This window comes from Dreissena polymorpha, chromosome 14 (assembly GCF_020536995.1).
Source record: "Dreissena polymorpha isolate Duluth1 chromosome 14, UMN_Dpol_1.0, whole genome shotgun sequence".
Classification (NCBI taxonomy): Eukaryota; Metazoa; Mollusca; class Bivalvia; order Myida; family Dreissenidae; genus Dreissena; species Dreissena polymorpha.
Genome location: NC_068368.1, coordinates 39385777 through 39403764, shown reverse-complemented (window position 1 = coordinate 39403764; position 17988 = coordinate 39385777). Strand labels below are relative to the sequence as shown.

Below are 17988 nucleotides of genomic sequence, written 5' to 3'. Positions count from 1 at the left end.
AAAACATTGTGCAAGTTTAAACATAATTATGTTTGTATGCAGAAATCTGCAAATGCAACCGAGTTTACCAACGGCTATTATTAGATAAACTGCCCCGGTTCATTTGAACAGCAGTAATGTAGAGTACATGACGTACCGTGTGACGAAGAAGAAAGTTTATCGCGTTCATAAACTCATTTGAATAAAGTAATAGAATGGCATAAGGGTCTTTATTTAACTATGCTAAAATAATTATTAAAAACCCTAGATGCAAAATCGTCAATTATTGAGTTAAATTGATTATTAGATGGATTTTAAAGGATAATTAAAGGTAAGATACTAGTTCTTACGTGTTATGATTTTTGTTTGTACTTTTGTCGTTCCCTGTTTTCGGGGAAATGATTTTAACATGGGCGCCATTGATGCATCGGATCACACACGGCATACCCATAACATTATATAAAAAAACACGTTCTGCGCGTCCTTAAATTCGTCGTCCGAAGTCGGAAAACGTATTGCCCTGTATATTTTGTCAAACAAAGTGTCAGTCGCTGCAATTGTCTGTTTACTCGTCAAAATTGTCAAGGTCTCCGATAGCTAAAGAAACTTCAGCGTACAGTTTATTTAGTATTGACAGACCTGTACAAAGTCGCGCCAGTCAAACATCATAAAAAGCGACATTTAAAGTTATGGTAGCCAGAACTAGGTCGTCGATGGTGTACATGTATGTTGACATCGACAGCATTTTGTCTGGAGCAATCGCCGCCATATTGGATTTTGATCATTTTCTTTCGAAAATAAAATGAATTATAGTTCAGTAAAATCTTCTTTTCGCGGTCGTAATGTGTTAAAATTCGCATACTGCGTAAAATTGAATGTAGGCATATGGTGATATTTTTACTTGTTTTACAGTTTGTGTGTGAATTTTTTAAAGACTATTTTGCGTACCAGAACAAATACATGTATATCACTACGCATGGTTACATTTGTTAGATTTTAAGCGCTTTTATGACTGAATAAAAATTATTGTTAAGGTTATTAGATCTATTTATGTTAAATGTCACGTTGAAAAAATCAAATGGGATAAATAGAATACTAGGATTAGCGTTGAATACAGAGAAGTTTATGTTGCTCGGCTCGAACACCGAAAGCGCTCGCCAAGGCTCGCGCTTCCGGCGTTCTAAGCCTCGCAACATAAACTTCTCTGTATTCAACGCTAACCTAGTATTCTCTATTTATCTATTATAAAGTTTAAGGTTTCAATTTGCAGGTATGAAGCGGTCGAATCACTATGAAGACAGCTGCAATGCAATATACGCAGAATTTAGGTCCTGGCTCACAATGGATGAAGCTACATTCCTGAGGGAATGCGCGAAATGGCGCACTTGAAGGATAAGTGCAGCACTGGCCATGGACCGCCCTGACCCGCTGAAACACTCGAAGAGAGCATAGCTTTTGCGAGTGAGTAGCTATACCCTAGCATCAGCAAATGCTTCATGCAGCTCCTCGTTATGCCTGTCTCCACCGCAAATGCAGAAAGATCGTTTTCCACAATGCGAAAGGTTAAGACATACTTGCGGAGTACTATTGGGACTGAATTTGGACTCCTTAATGTATAAAGGGAAAGAGAAATCAACGCTGAGCATGTGGTCGACATTTTTGCACACAGGAAAGATCGAAAATTAGCATTACTTTTCAGGGTGTAGTATTGCACATACAAGTGGGCATGTGTTTTATGTGAAATTAGAGGATGTTTTCTTTTTAATGAATTACACATAGTCATAACTGGTTTTATTGCACGAGTTAAATACAAGTTTAGTATGCTCGCTCAAGACTCAGCGAGCTTGCTGTTGTTTCATTCAAAGAATGTTTGTTTTACAGTTTAATTAAAAGCGAATTTAATTTTATGTTTACCAAATACCCCAAATAAAATTAGTTTCAGTGAAAAATAATGACGGGCTTAGTTTATGGCGCCATGTCGCACCAGATCCATCCCCCCTCGCAATAAGGCTTCTTCAATTTTAAAGCATTGACACTTAAACTTAGCAAATAAATTATGGCCGAACGTATATTTGCTGTTGACAATGTTTAATGAAGTATTTCCTTTTATCTGTCTTTTTCAAGCAAGAAATTGATGAATAAAATTGCGAAAACGTGGCTGAAAAATAACATCAATGTGCACCATCTGCAATGAAGTTTCCAAAATTTTCTTGGGGGAGACCACCCAAACCTCCCCAGCAGGAGGGGAGAACCCTCTCCCGCACCTATTCCCAACACTCAGCTTCGCTACTCGATCGTGCGTTTAGCTGAAACAGCATCAGGAACGCCCCTGAAGTATACGCACGTTCAAAGTTATTTATGAAGCAGAATTTAATGGTTATTCTTTCTTTCTTTTTTCCTTCATCCGAGAATATAAATTATACGAAATCTTTATAATTTAAGGATCGTTTCTCTTAATAATTAATATGCACTTTTTAACAGGCTACAACATACATGAACATGAATTAAATAATATTATATTTTATTTCAAAAAATATATAATCCATCTAACTTAGCCAAGAACGCGGCTCAAATCTTATAGCAGGCATAACTTTTTTAATGTAATGTGTTACGGACATTCATGGAATGTTTCATTGATTTCCTTAAAATAGCAAAGGCATCATTGAGGTCAAGGTAAATGGATATGTAGACCAAATGGACTATAAACAAATTCCGTTCGTATCAGCGTATAGAAATATAATCAACGTCTGCGACAGGCTTGTATTTACCTAGGTCTTATCGCGTATATAAATTCTTATCAAAAGTTTATTCATAAAGATGTTAACATGTAGCTGTCGAATAAAAGAAATCTACTACTGAAGCTTAAGTGGCCGAAACAGTTCACGCCACAACTTCCACGTTGTAAATTTGACAGTATATCTTATGAATAGGTTGAAATATCAAAACCATCATGATTATAATTGTCTTCATCATTATCGTCTTCATCAACATCGTCGTCGTAAATGGCATCATCGTCATCATTATAAGTAGTTAATGTAAATACAAATAAAACAATCGGATAAATTACGTGAGATTCATTGCGTAGTGAGATTTTTTTTAACAAATTGTGTGTTTCCACTCACCAGGCAGATCACCTTTAATTTATTTGTATGTACCTTTTTATGCCCCCCTTCGAAGAAGAGGGGGTATATTGCTTTGCACATGTCGGTCTGTCGGTCCGTCCACCAGGTGGTTTCCGGATGATAAATTACCGCACCCCACATTATACCCCCCTCTCACTCCCCCTACCCCCCATACCCCCCCAACCCCCCCAAAAAAAACAATTTTTTAAACATCTAATAAATTACCACACCCCACATTATACCCCCCTCTCACTCCCCCCTACCCCCCCTACCCCCCCAACCCCCCAAAAAAACATTTTTTTAAACATCTAATAAATTACCACACCCCACATTATACCCCCCTCTCACCCCCAGACCCCCCTACCCGCTCCCACCCCCCCACCCCCCCCAATTTTTTTTAAACATCTAATAAATTACCACACCCCACATTATACCCACTCTCACCCCCCCACCCACCCTACCCCCCAAATCCCCCCAACCCCCCCACCTCCCCTACCCCCCCCCCCCACCCCCCTCCCAAAAAATAAATATTGTTTTAAACATCTAATTAATTACCACACCCACATTATACCACCCTCTCAACCCCCCCCCCTACCCCCACTCCCCCCCCCACCCAAATTTTTTTTAAACATCTAATAAATTACCCCACCCCACATTATACCCCTCTCACCCCCCACCCCCCCCCCTACCCCCCACCCCCCCCCCAAAAAAAAATAAAAAAAATTTTCAAACATCTAATAAATTTCCACATCCCACATTATACCCCCTACACCCCCCCCCCCAAAAAAAAATATTTTTGTTACACATCTAATTAATTACCACACCCCACATTATACCCCTCTCACCCCCCTACCCCCCCCCCCCGAAAAAAAAAGTTTTGTTTTTCCTTTTTTTCCTTTTAGAAAGATCGTCAAATAAATTATTGAATATGAACAATTTCCCCATGATGTCTTACGTTATACTGTCAAGCACTCGAATAGTCGAGCGCGCTGTCCTCTGACAGCTCTTGTTAGGTCACAAGGTCAAAGGTCAAGGTCACAGTGACTCGAAATAGTAAAATGGTTTACGGATGATAACTCAAGAATGCTTACGCCTAGGATCATGAAACTTCATAGGTACATTGATCATAACTGGCAGATGACCCCTATTGATTTTCAGGTCACTAGGTCAAAGGTCAAGGTCACAGTGACTCGAAAGAGTACAGTGGTTTCCGGATGATATCTTACATTAGGTCAAAGGTCAAGGTCACAGTGACAAAAAACGTATTCGCACAATGGCTGCCACTAAAACTGCCAGTCCATATTGGGGGCATGCATGTTTTACAAACAGCCCTTGTTATTTATTTATTTTATTTATTTATTTTCGGGAGAGGAGGTGTCACAGGGTGAGATAACTGTGCGGCCAGTCAGGAACTCGAACCCGGGACGCCTCGCTTACAGGGCGAGTGCTCTCCCGACTGAGCTAACCGGGCCGCCACATAAATTCTCCCCTAACGTGACCAAGTTCAGACCGTACCAGGGGTCTGGTTTAGTTTTCGATCATTTTTGCTAAATTTACTGAAATAACTAGTAAGTTTGCAATTATTTTGCTAAATTCTATCGATAAATTTGCTATAGACTAAATAAACTTTTCTGAAGAACAGAACAAAGATAATTTAGAGATTTGGACGACTTTTGCATGTTATGGAATAGTCTTGTTAAATAAAATAAAAAAACATTTCAACGACTAAATAATTTAGCCGACAAACCTACCCTGATTGTTTGGCGGGATCAGTTGAAAAAATTGACTTCTTTTGCCTAACTGATAGTGATAGTTACCGGTACATATTTACCTTAAAGCGCTGGAGCTGAATTTTAAAGGCCTTTGCAAACAGTTTGGATCCAGATGAGACGCCACAGAACGTGGCGTCTCATCTGGATCCAAACTGTTTGCTATTCTGATAGTATTTTACAAATTCAGCAGACGACATTTTAGCAGACGACAAATTTCCCAGCATGCAAAGGGTTAATGTGTGTGTTGTTCAATACTTTAGATTATCGGACTTGATTTCCGTAGAAAACAAACATTGATCGAAAGATAAATAAACATATGCAAAGAAAGATATGATCATCCAGGCAAATTTATATTAAAGTCAAGCTTTGTAAATCATATTTCATTTAACATCTCGTGTCAGTTTTTAGATTTACCGAAGCATATACAAATTAAGCTTCACCAGTATTTAAACTAATTTCAAAGAGGTATTCCTTCGTTCGATATGAGTCCGATTTTATTTAATCTAGAAACTTTACCTAAGTAAATAACACCCAAATAACCAGAGATTATTGAATGGTGTAGATATCGCTGCAAAGTGATGCAGCGAGTAATAATTGACCAGTTTTTTCCATTATTAATTGAGTTTTCGGCACTGTTCAAATGTAAGATGTGACTTGTGGGACATAATGGCGCAGGTAATAAAATACTAATGAATTGTTGTCACAATTTTATTTATTTATTATTCATAAGTTTAGTTTGTTGTTTTTAATTGTGACTTTCTTATATCAAATTTAAAAAAATCACGATACATACGTTATTGATTATTGCTAATATTTCTTGTACAAACAATGGATTGATTCATGTTTATTGTTCACACAATTCATCTCACAAAATGCGTTCATTTGTAATAAAGAGAATGTCGGTCCTTTCACCTTTTCTTCAGCCATGAAAATAATTTATAATGGATTGTAAACGTATTTTTATTTTTCAAGTACTTTCAATTTCCAATATATGGTTTATTTATTAACAATTCACACAAGGATGTGTCCATTCTTTTAGCAGTCATTAGCAGCCAATAGAACAATCAATTCGTTTTTTATTAGTAATAATCATCTTATTGCTATGTACTTACCCCGCGATTTATAAAGACCAATGATTCATTCAAAACCAGAAGAAATTATTAATATTTTTTATATGCACAATAGACAACAATTTCTACTTTAACCACGCCAAATCTAAATGGCTCCACATCCGTGCCTCCAAGTAAGCCCGCACCCGCTACCCCAATCCCACCAAATGCAGACGGCCTACTAGACACGACGGATGGCCAAGTTCTACTTGTACTACTGATACTGCTGCTGGCGTTGGTGGTAGCAGTACCGATAGTTGCGTACTGGCTGGGCAAGAAATATTGCTGGATCAGAGTGTAAGCAACCCATAGTTATACACGAAATTGTCAACTGTATTCGTTTTTGAGGAAAAAAGTCATTGCGAACCACCGTTACTACGTGACATCTTTTTTTAACCCATTTATGCCTAGCGTCTAGAAAAAAAGCATTGGCAAACAGCATGATGCGGCGTCTCATCTGGGTCTGCGCTGTTTGTTTAAAGGAATTCCTGTAACAAATATTCTAAATATAGAAATATTAATACTAGACATCCCTAATTTTGGAAATAAATTGATCCAATTTAGAAAGATGGGAGAGTCCACTAGACATAAATGGGTTAATCATTGTGTTATGAACACGTAATTAAGAGGTAAATAAAATGCTCATTCCAACGAACATAAAATTTAGAGGTACTCAATATGAACATTCACACCTGATTGTGCGATTCATGGAACTTATAGCTAAAATTGAGGTAACATTGTTTTCGGGGTCTTTATAGAAAAACAGTAAGATATGTACAATACGCATGTTTTCGGCATCGTAATATACTAGTAATCTGGTATTGCATCATGCAGAAGTGCTAATGTAAACATCGAATAGGATAATTCTATGTTGTATGGCTGTTGTTTAGTACTTCTATTCACACAAAAACCATCGTGTATCTCATAGACAGCCGACGATGTAGTTATTCATCCGTAGTTGATTTTAAAATGCATTTTTACGTGATTGTGAACCGTGACAATAATCCACACGTACTTATTTATGAATATTACGTATTTTATAAGATCTTAATTAACTAGAAATTATTTGCTACCTTCTTCAAGTTTAAGGCAATGGACTTACCATTATGTTAGAAATCCTTTTGATACATTTAATGCAATCTAAATAGTATATGTTTCTGATCACAACGGCCCTAAAATGATCCAAATTTGCAGGCACGATCCGGAGCGCGGCAAATGGCAGACGGACAAAATGCCGAACCCAGCAGAAGACAACTCCAAGGCCGTGCAAACAGAAGTGTTAGGTGTGGTTTTTGTGTCATTCCCGTTCTCGCCCCTATGTTGTTAACGCCAATCCATTTTTGTGTGTGCTGTTTGTTATAGGTTTGATCTCCGTTATTGTAATGTTCTTAAAATCTTCCTTAAAACATCGACATTTACCCAGAAAATGGATTCGACACACTTTTATTTCGATGTTATCGTGCTTAAAATAAAAGAGGCGTTAAACTCGACTACAATATACGGTTTCATTACAGGTCTAGAATTTGACGAATTTTTCCGACGCCGTCAACCGATTGACATGTCGAAGTACGAGGGAAAGCAATTGGGGGTAGTAGAGGAACCGTATCCCAGGTTCTACAGGATACACCCCAAGGAATTCAACGACGTCTGGTCGAACAAGTACGCGGGAAACGAGACAAACTATATAACCAAGGTGTGGTGAACATTAGGACTTTCTTGAGATCAATCATTGCTTCAGATAAAACACCGCGTATTTTCTGTTAGCTTTAAGTAGTGTTAATAGGTTAAATTTAAGAAACACAACACGTGACATTATCAGTATTGACGTTCTTATATTTAATCTACGAGCCCGAATCATAAGCGTTTTATAGAAACTGATAACAATGCAATAAGTAACTTTATTAATTTCTATTAGCCCGAGTAACATTTCAATAGCCCCGGGCTGTAAAACCTATAGTTAGCGTTTAGACGGGCATTAAATCTATACAACACTGTGAGGTTCCTTTGGTGAACATGTCTTTCTTTGCACAATGACGCAATTTTAAAGGTAACGCGTAGACGCGTTATTAAATGGCTGTCGTGTACCAAGGGCCCGTATTGGCAGACCTTCGGCAGTATTGTGCATTTTGTCATACTTACTTTTTTTTTTGTATATTAAAATGACGATAAAATTGTTTGTCAAATAATAAGTTAATGAACGAGGTAGAAAAACTTTACAGAATCAACAGTGTGACCGTAATCTAGTTAATTTTCTATCTTTATTATCAAGTTTGAAGCATTCACACTTTAGAAATCCACGAATACCGCCACTGGCGAAAAACGGCTTGCATCGATAAGTAAATTCATATACATTTGTTTTTGGGTTCTTACGCTTAAACATAGTGTGCTGGTGTTATGGTTTGGTTTGTTTAAAATTTAATTCATGCTGCTGAATTTCATCATTAAAATAAACCGTATTTCTGATATGTTTTGTTGTTTTACTGATTTTATATTCGATTTTGGATTTGGTTGTAGCTTATACGAATACTAATACGAGACATCTCGACTCATCGTATTTCACTTGAAAAAGGAACACCAAGCTATATAGGTATATCTATAATAAGGTCCATTACGTACTTCTACTTTAACAGCTACATTTCATAAAAGTTACATTAAAGTATGGTTAATATTATGTGTCTAAAGTTAGGATTGGACACGTGGAGATCACGATAGAAACACTTGAATACCACAGTCATTACTTTCGGATACCGTGATCACTATACTTGGATCTCAATGCAACTACATATATATATCATAATCACTATACTTGAATATCATTATCATTATACTAGGATATCAAGATCACTACACGTGCATATCCTAATCACTACATTCAAGATCACTACATATGGATATCATAGTCACTATACTTGGATATCAAGACCACTACAAATGGGCATCATAATAACTATACTTGAATATCATAATCATTATACTTGGATATCCAAATCATTTTACTAGGATGTCAAAATCACTACACATGGATATCAGAATCACTTTACTTGGATATCATAATCATTATACTTGGATATCAAGACCACTACAAATGGATATCATAATCAATATACTTGGATATCAAGACCACTACAAATGGATATCATAATCACTATACTTGAATATCATAATCATTTTGCTTGGATATCCAAATCACTATACTTGGATATCAAGATTAATACACGTGCATATCATAATCACTTTACTTGGATATCAAGGTCACTACACATGGATATCATAATCACTATAACTGGATATCAAAATCACTAAACATGCATATCCTATTCACTATATTTGGATATCAAGATCACTACATATAGATATCTTAATCACTATTCTGGGATATCAAGACCACTACATATGGATAGTATAATCACTATATATACTTGGATATCATAATCACTTTACTAGGATATCAAAATCACTACACGTGCATATCATCATCACTATACTTGGATATCAAGATCACTACACATGGATATCATTCATAATCACTATAATTGGATATCACGATCACTAAATTTTGATAATGTGAGCACTACAGTTGAATATTATGAATATTTCACTTGGATAGCATGATTACTACGTTGGTATATAGCTTGCTTTGTTGTTAACTTTTTACAAAGATTAAAACGTCATAAAGTTAAAATTACTTGGAGTAAATCCATAAGGATTAGCCGAGGAGGAGTTTAAATCTATCCGATTAAAATAAAATCGTATACTAGTGGTACATATAACTTATAAATATTGATGGCTTTCAATAATTTTAATTCCAGGCTTGTCTAATAAATCTCAGACAAAAGTGAAATTTATAAAGAGCTACAAGGTTACACATTTTGAGAAAACAGGTGTAGTTATAATCAGAGATTTTTTCTATTATAATGTAAACTTTCAACATGCAACCTTATTGGATTATTTAAACGTTTTAAACCTCAAGTAGATTACATCAAGTTTGAAAGGAGCCCCTCAAAATTACATGTCCACTCCTATGACAATGAAGCAATTCTACAAGAACGTTTACTTGTATTAAAGGGGCCTTCTCACGTTTTGGTAAATTGACAAAATTAAAAAAAATTGTTTCAGAATCGCAAATTTTCGTTTTAGTTATGGTATTTATGAGGAAATAATAAAACAGAACATTAACCGTGGTCTAAAATATCCATTATATGCATCTTTTGACGATTTGAAAACCTGAAAAGTATAAAGCGTTGCAACGCGAAACGATTGCATAATTTGAAAAGTTTTGTTGTTGTCGTTATATTTTGGGAAACTACGAGGATTGCTATATAAGTTAACAAGAAATATCTTTAAAAAAGATAAACGGCGTGATAAATGAGATCAATGATAGCGAATGTCTTTTTCTGTGCAGTTCTTAGCTGCATCACACGCAGTAAGGGATGTTACGCGGAGTTTTCGCGGCTTATTTTACATTATTACATATTGCTGGTCATAAACCTTTAAATACAAAAGAGAAAACCAAAAGAAGAATGGAAATTAAACTAAAACATATGAGTCAATCGGCCACACGCGAAGTATCCGTATTTATAGGCGCGTTCTTCGAACAAACCTGTTTTAGTGGTTTGTCGGACATTGCTATATGATTCGATTATTAACAGTTTCGAGAATCATCGCGCTCATGCTTAATACAATAGTCAATATGGTGGAATAATTATTGTTAAATTAATCTAAAATAATATTTATCATTGTATTGTTGAAAACACATTAATAATCTATTATTGACATATCTTAATTATATTGCTGAATATCTTCATTTAACATATTTCTATTCTAAAGAAAATTCCATGTCACATAGTTCACGGAAATAGTCTTTATTATATAACGATTATTTTACTGGCTGCGAACTCCGGCGATGAACTGTATATAAACTCTGACTTTCACACACTTGCCGCGAATTGACCCGAAACATCGCGGGTTGAAATGCAATGCATTAAAGTGAGGCCTCGCTTCCACTGCTCTTTATACTTTTACATGTTAACATGTTGACATGAATATGGAAGCAAGTACTAAATATGAGAACATAGCCTTTAGTATAAACGCTTTTGCGCTGGTAATTCTCTGAAAATAAAAGGTGCACGCACAAACTGTATTTATGTCGAGAATTTATTGTAAAACTGTTCTATCTATTGAGCCTTTTCATTAGAGATAAAATTGTTTCATGCAGTATCACAGTGTTACAAACACGCGAATATGTTTCCAATGTTTTGGTGTTACACTCAAATCAGCCAATGGAATAAATGAAGTGTATTCATTCGTACCTAGCCGCGGGAAATTTTATTTGAATATTATTGGACACTTACAAAGGTCAGGTCAGGTGAAAAGCTGGCTTAATACAGCACGCCGAAAAAATACATCCGCTCATAGCATGAGCACAGATGGTCGAGTGGTCTAAGCGGGAGATTTTTTTCTCCAGGACTCCATGGGTCAGTGGTTCGAGCCCAGTTGCGGGTTACTTTTTTTTCTTTTTTTTTAAATTGTATTCTTTGTTTTACTGGAGATTTTTAGTTCCAAGGTTTTAATTTATAAATATAAAGCATTTAATGACAGGCTTCAATGCATGCCAAAATCTGTGAAAACGCCCCTTTAATTCATTACATGGAATTTTACTACCGAAAAATCGCTTATGTGTTTTTATGAGTAGATCGATACCCGATAGTTTAATACCTTTTTCTTAAACGTGAGTTTGCTAGCAGGCTATAATTTATACATTTGTATGAAAATAAAAATAAACATACAATGAACATAGTCAATAAAATATAAATAATTAACATGTTTAACATTCAGTTAAATATTGAATAAATACGTAATAGCTGTATATTACCATACGATGAAACAATATAATGATAGGTATGCATAGTACACAATACTTCTAAATGCAAAACAAGATTAACCCATTTAAGCCTTCAAAATTGGATCAATTTATTTCCAAAATAAGGGATGTCAAGTATATTTATTTCTATATTTAGAATATTTCTTACAGAAATTCCTTTCGGCAAACAGCGCAGACCCTGATGAGACGCCGCATCATGCGGCGTCTCATCTGGGTCAACGCTGTTTGCCAATGCTTTTTTTTCTAGGCGCTAGGCATAAATGGGTTAAACAGTACTATATACAAATTTAACAGAAAACACTTTCAGAATGAAGTAGATTCCGCGGTAAAGTTTCTAAATGTGAACGAAAATCAGGTTCATTCATCCGACTCGCTAGAAGTCTTCTTAGATTCGTTTTGACCACGTGGGCTTCTTGAGTCTTCCTGGTCACTGGACGATTCCTTTTCCTTACAACAACAACAAAACTTGTTGTAAAAATAGTCTCTAAATTGAGAATTAAAAAATCCGTAAATGAAAGGATTAATAGCACAATTTAAAAAATAAGAGCGAAGGCCAATTTGAAACCACACTAAAGCGGCGTCGGAAAATTCATAAACCAGATTTTCGTCCGAATAAGCCCGCCATATTGCTAAAACAAGGAAAGGTACACATGAGACGATGAATACAGAAGCGATAACTATCATAACAACCGTATATTTTATTGTGTTTATGTCCAACAATTTCATTCGCATATCCTTCAGATTATCCGTATCTGTGTTAAGTTTGTTGCTTTCGGTACTTCCGGTACGGCGCAATACTTTTCGAGTAAACGAATTCCTGTCACTTCCGGTTCGTTTAAATCCGCTACTTCCTTCACTGGCGGTCCTACGGATTCCGGAAGTTGATGTTGGCCCTTGTTTTGAGTCGCTTTTGCCGCTATTGCTTCGGCGCAAACGTCTGTGGTCAACGTTTCCTTCGCTTCGCGTGTGTTTCAAATTCACTGACGATTCACTGTCGACGATCTTTGAAAGGAACTTATTCCTCACATCACTCTTATTGGTCGTCTCGTCAATAATACTACGAATAGAGCAGCCGCTATCTGGCCGTGCGAATGTATCGGTACTGCAAGCGCTCTCCGGGCGCGTGATGCTGTTCGACCAAGTTGAGTCGCTCCGCGCGCTCCACGGCCGTCGAGATGGTTGCGTACTCTTATCGCGCGGTTCAATGCTGAACACTTGGTTCTCACTAGCGTCGCATATGACCACGCTCCGAACCGTCATAATGCTGCCCTTGGACCGCCCGCTGGCGTCCGTGAGAATGGAGTTCGGGCGACTGCACTGCGACAGTGGTCTGCCCGACAGAGGTCTGCCGCCATTCCCAAAAAGTCCCCGCAGAGCTGACGGTGGGCGGTCGTTATCCACGTCGGGTAAACCTTTCGCGTCAAGCTCCAAAAGCTCTCGCAGGTCTGGAATTGATTCCGGCATTGGTGGTGGATCATCGTCCGGTCCGTCGTACTCAACCACTTCGAAATCCTCCTCGTTCTCTTCTGGTATAGACGTGATCGGTAAAGGAGTGATTCCCAGATCAGACGACTCGTTCTCCGCAGTTGACGTCGTCATGGTGACCGTCGTGACATTACCACTTGCCGTTCGACGTAAACCATTCTGCGCGACGTAAAATCGAAACTGTTTGTGTTTGTAAAGCTGTCTTCCTACGAGCAGGTAACAAATGACCAACGCTAACGTAACACTTATGAAACCAACGCACTGTATAACACTATACGCCCATACGTACGATTGATAAGCTTCCGCTTTCACTGAAGTGCAGTCATATCCGGTTATCTGGATGGGCTGCCCCCGGTAGGTGGTGTTGATTGGAACTTCCTCCACCGTATACAGTGCAATTGATGGCCAACCTATCGCAACGCCAAGTAAAGCGTTTACGCCGCAAATAATTCTTGCGGACCGCTCTGATAGTTGCCTTTCGAACGGCTTGCAGATGCGTTTGTATCGGTCCATGGCGATAAAGCACAGCGTAAATGCAGAGGCGATCACGGCAAAATGATTCACGAACACCAAAAGGCGACAGGCGGGAACGTTTTCAAACAGATAAAACAGTCGCATGTCGCTGATCTCTATCGGTATGCCAAAAATACACGCTATCAGATCGAACGCCGATAAACACGTAATCAAAATCGACGCTGTCGTCGTTTTAGTGCGCCACGCGTAGAAGTAAACGACCATGACGTTACCCACTGTCCCAAGCACCATCAGAATACCGCAGACTACCATGGCAGGTATGAGTGTGGTCGCCTTTTCGTCATTCAGCTCCTTACGTATAGCGTCAATGCTCGAAACATTACCTGCCATGATTTGAACGCCGTTTATCAATTCCGCTGTACGTAAACTAATCTTGCTTTCTTTTAACGTAAAATTTCCGTTCTTGATGCATTAATATCACTTTATTGACCACCTGCGTGACTCATCGTCCAAGTATATTTTTGAACGTTTTAAAAGTTCAACGGTAATGATCGTTATACTTTCATGTTCACAGGTGGTATTCATACTTTTCTTTTTTTCTCGCAACATCGTTGTCGATTTGTCATTACCATTTGCACGCACGGCATGACACGAATCAAGCCTGTGGAGTATAAAACACGATCTATAAAACCTGAATAGGACGCATTCCTGTGTACTATCAAACAGTATATTTATAACTGCGAAGTAATATGCGGCATGAATTAAATAATATTTAAATTCATATAAAAAGTAATTTATTATATTAACAAGCAAAGTCGTCGAATTGATATTCCCCGCCAAATAAACGTTGTTTATGCATCGGTGCAAATCCCTTAATATACAGTATAATCATTCAGTGTAGGGTAATAATTAATAGGTAATAATTAAGTTAGTGTATGGTGATTGTTTTCATAAATTGCAATTCTCCTCGTTGATATCTACACACCCATAAAGTTTCATGTTAAAATAGTTTAGCGTATCTGATATATAGCTTTGAAAAGTTACATCATACAAAAAACAACAAAGGGCAATTACTCTTAATTAAGAAAGTGCATGGTTATGGTTCTTGTGCAAGGCACTTCTTCCATTGATTTCTTCACACCCATGAAGTTAAATGTTGAAGTGTTGTATCATATCTGAGATATAGCCCTAAAAATGGCATCATACAAAAAAAAACAAAGGGAGATAACTCTTATATAAGAAAGTAAATGGTTATGGTCCTTAAGCATGGCACTACTCCTCATTAATATTAATACACCCATGAAGTGTCATATTGAAATCTTGCATGGTATCTGAGAAAAAAATCATTATACAAAGAAACAAAGGGCAATAACTCTTCTTTAATAAAGTGTAGGGTTATGGTTCTTGTGCAAGGTACTTCTCCTCATTGATATCTATACACATTTGAAGTTTCATGTTGATATCTTATATATTTTCTGAGATATAGCCCTTAAGAGTTTTGTGACAGACAGACGGATCAATAAGACCACTTCTTTATTCGCCTTTGGCGGGGGAAAATACTTTTAAATCAATCTTCATCTAGTAACTTACAAAATGCATGCGGCAATTATGCAATTTTTATAGAATTTCTTTAAATATGCAAACTGTATAATTTTTCGTTAAATAAAATTAACTTGCGTTAAGGTATACCTTAAAGTCCATATATGTATCACCTTTAAACACGAACAATCCATAAACAGAGAGTGAAAACATTAAAAATCCAACCATCCCATGCCGCCTCGTACAATCATAAAGACAAAAAAATAAATCAAGACACTCTAGAATAAGTTTAATCCCCGAAATAATACTTACATTAGTAAAAGTATTATTTCTTTCAAGAGCGTTAAGCCCTTTCTTTTGTTTGATAATGTCAGTGTTGCAGATTTTAAGTACTTAAACTACTCCTTCGTTTCGGTTTGATAATAAAGCCTCTATCGAACACATTTGAAAGTAGCACAATGAACGTAATGGGTGGGATTTAAGAAAAGATGTTTTACTTGTTATATGAAATTTTGCTTAAATTAGGATCTACAGTCATGTCCAATATACGGCACATTGTAAAAAAACGGACAAAGCAATTTAATATTTGAATAATTATTCCAAAACAATTATTTTGACATTACTAGAAATTATAAACAAACACAGTGCATCACCCGACAATCAAAAAGGGATCAATCTTCGCAATTCATAAAATAAGTTTTAAAATTGCTGGCCCTGTAACATTAACTTTTGATCTCAAAATCGACACTGATTTTACTTTAATCAAGACAATAATCGCAGTTCTAGTTTGACGTATCATAGGTTTGTAACCTTGAACCTTGACCTAAAAAAATTAGTGTGGATCCTGTTTAACTACCGACTGAGGTGGTTGTAAGTTAAATCGTTGTTTATTCTTAAAGGGGAAGCGATTCATTTTAAATCTAATGTGATATCAAAATTATCTATGTATCATTTATTACGGGTGTTCTAGCCCTTATCTAGAAAGGATTATGGTCAATGTTAAAATGAAGTTTGTTTTGATCCACATCCATATAAAAACTCACGTGTTTAACGAGACCTCTTTAATCCGAGAGCAATCACGCAATTGATATGTTCATTCAATGTAATAACACACATTAGTGATACGTGTTTTGAAAAGGGTTGTAGATGATTTGTTGTTTTAATGATGAACGTGTACAATGCATAATAATAACAGATCAGGCTTTCATGAATCACAATGTGTTTTAAGTTTGAACAAGTACGTTTAATCAGTTAAAAATCGTATCGATAACCCGCAGATAAGATTTACATAATGTTCGTAAAATACACAACAAAAGGTCTAAGTAACAAAGCAATAATATGAACATATTGTCGTGCTAACAAAACCATGGTACGAAAATATTTAATATTTTGACAACCAAGCTATTGTAAGTCGTCGCCTACAAAAGATGTCAAAAATGTAGACTGGGAATTTTAATTACATTTGCAAATGGATATGTCTTTTAGTAGCAAACTCGCTTAGTATGTATAGCTGTGAATGACACAATTCGGTTACAGATTATTTTTAATTTAATTCGACAGACTCTTTAAAAACAAACTCAGCTGAATACACAATTACCACTTGAATAAATCGAACTAAAGATTAAAATGTGCGCAATTCAAATCAATTATGACACTTAAATGCATTACCAGACGAATACCTAACAAGATAAACATTGATTTATGTTCTGCACAAATAAATGATTAAATTAATGTGCAGCTTGACCGCGGGTATCAAACGAATATAAAATGTCTTATATAAGTTACTACATATAAATGCAATCATAACAGTGACCGTTATAAGTGTTCCAATTTATATCTTTGCCCTATTTAATTATGTAATGCCCGCATCTATAATGCCTTCGTCTAGTCACACCCAAGCCCGCAATTTTCATGACGGTTTTAGCAGTTTATTTTCATGAAAATAAAATAAGTCTAGCCCCGTAAATGACTGCTTGTAATGATAATTAAAACAGCAAATTATATATTTGCTAAAACAACGGTGCCACTATAAGCTTAAACTACCCTTGAATATTTTTTCCTATTGAAAAACGGTTTATGGTCCATTTAACCCATTTATGCCTAGCGTCCTGAAAAAAGCATAATGCAGCGTCTCATCTGGGTCTGCGCTGTTTGCTTAAATGAATTTCTTTATGAAATTTTCTAAATATAGACATAAATATACTTGACACCCCTAATTTTGGAAATAAAATGATCCAATTTAGAAGGATAGCAGAGTCCACTGGGCATAAATGGGTTAATATGCACGTTCTGTATCGTTATATCTGAATCTACATTTGCTCATTATAGGCCAGTTGGTGCCTTTATTAATTTTATACAGTAAATGTATGAAGAAAACTTAATTTAATGTCTGATACAACGCCTCAGTTATTTTCTACGAAATAACGAACATGAACACAATCTATATTGTAAATTATATGAAGTTATATCAAACACAAATACCGGTAGACACTCCCATTGTTGTTTTAACCAAAGTCTATCGATAAAAAATATGGAAAATTGCATTTATAGAATAATCTTTGTAACTTTCGTATTAAAACCGGCTTTGAAATGCAACTTTTCATCTTTGATTTATAAATGTATTGTCA

General features: G+C 36.3%; 2 protein-coding genes across 2 annotated transcripts; one reads left to right on the top strand and one right to left on the bottom strand.

Moving 5' to 3' along the window:
* Positions 1–5410: 5410 nt before the first annotated feature.
* LOC127858930 (uncharacterized) lies at positions 5411–8445 on the top strand. Its single transcript, XM_052396274.1, has 4 exons — positions 5411–5548; positions 6059–6279; positions 7177–7265; positions 7497–8445. Exons 1-4 carry the CDS (start codon positions 5540–5542, stop codon positions 7682–7684), a joined length of 507 nt encoding a protein of 168 aa, XP_052252234.1. The 5' UTR covers positions 5411–5539; the 3' UTR covers positions 7685–8445.
* A 1353-nt stretch (positions 8446–9798) lies between these two features.
* Positions 9799–15598, bottom strand: LOC127858927 (uncharacterized). Its single transcript, XM_052396270.1, has 2 exons — positions 15512–15598; positions 9799–14483 (listed from the first exon to the last, which is right to left on the bottom strand). Exon 2 carries the CDS (start codon positions 14210–14212, stop codon positions 12221–12223), a length of 1992 nt encoding a protein of 663 aa, XP_052252230.1. The 5' UTR covers positions 14213–14483; positions 15512–15598; the 3' UTR covers positions 9799–12220.
* Positions 15599–17988: the final 2390 nt, after the last annotated feature.

Bases quoted from the DNA above. Each gene is read 5' to 3' on its own strand.
- LOC127858930 (XM_052396274.1), top strand. The intron at 6,280-7,176 runs GTAAGCAACCCA...CCAAATTTGCAG, and splicing joins AAATATTGCTGGATCAGAGT to GCACGATCCGGAGCGCGGCA. The intron at 7,266-7,496 runs GTGTGGTTTTTG...GTTTCATTACAG, and splicing joins CGTGCAAACAGAAGTGTTAG to GTCTAGAATTTGACGAATTT.
- LOC127858927 (XM_052396270.1), bottom strand. From the start codon at position 14,212: ATGGCAGGTAATGTTTCGAGCATTGACGCTATACGTAAGGAGCTGAAT.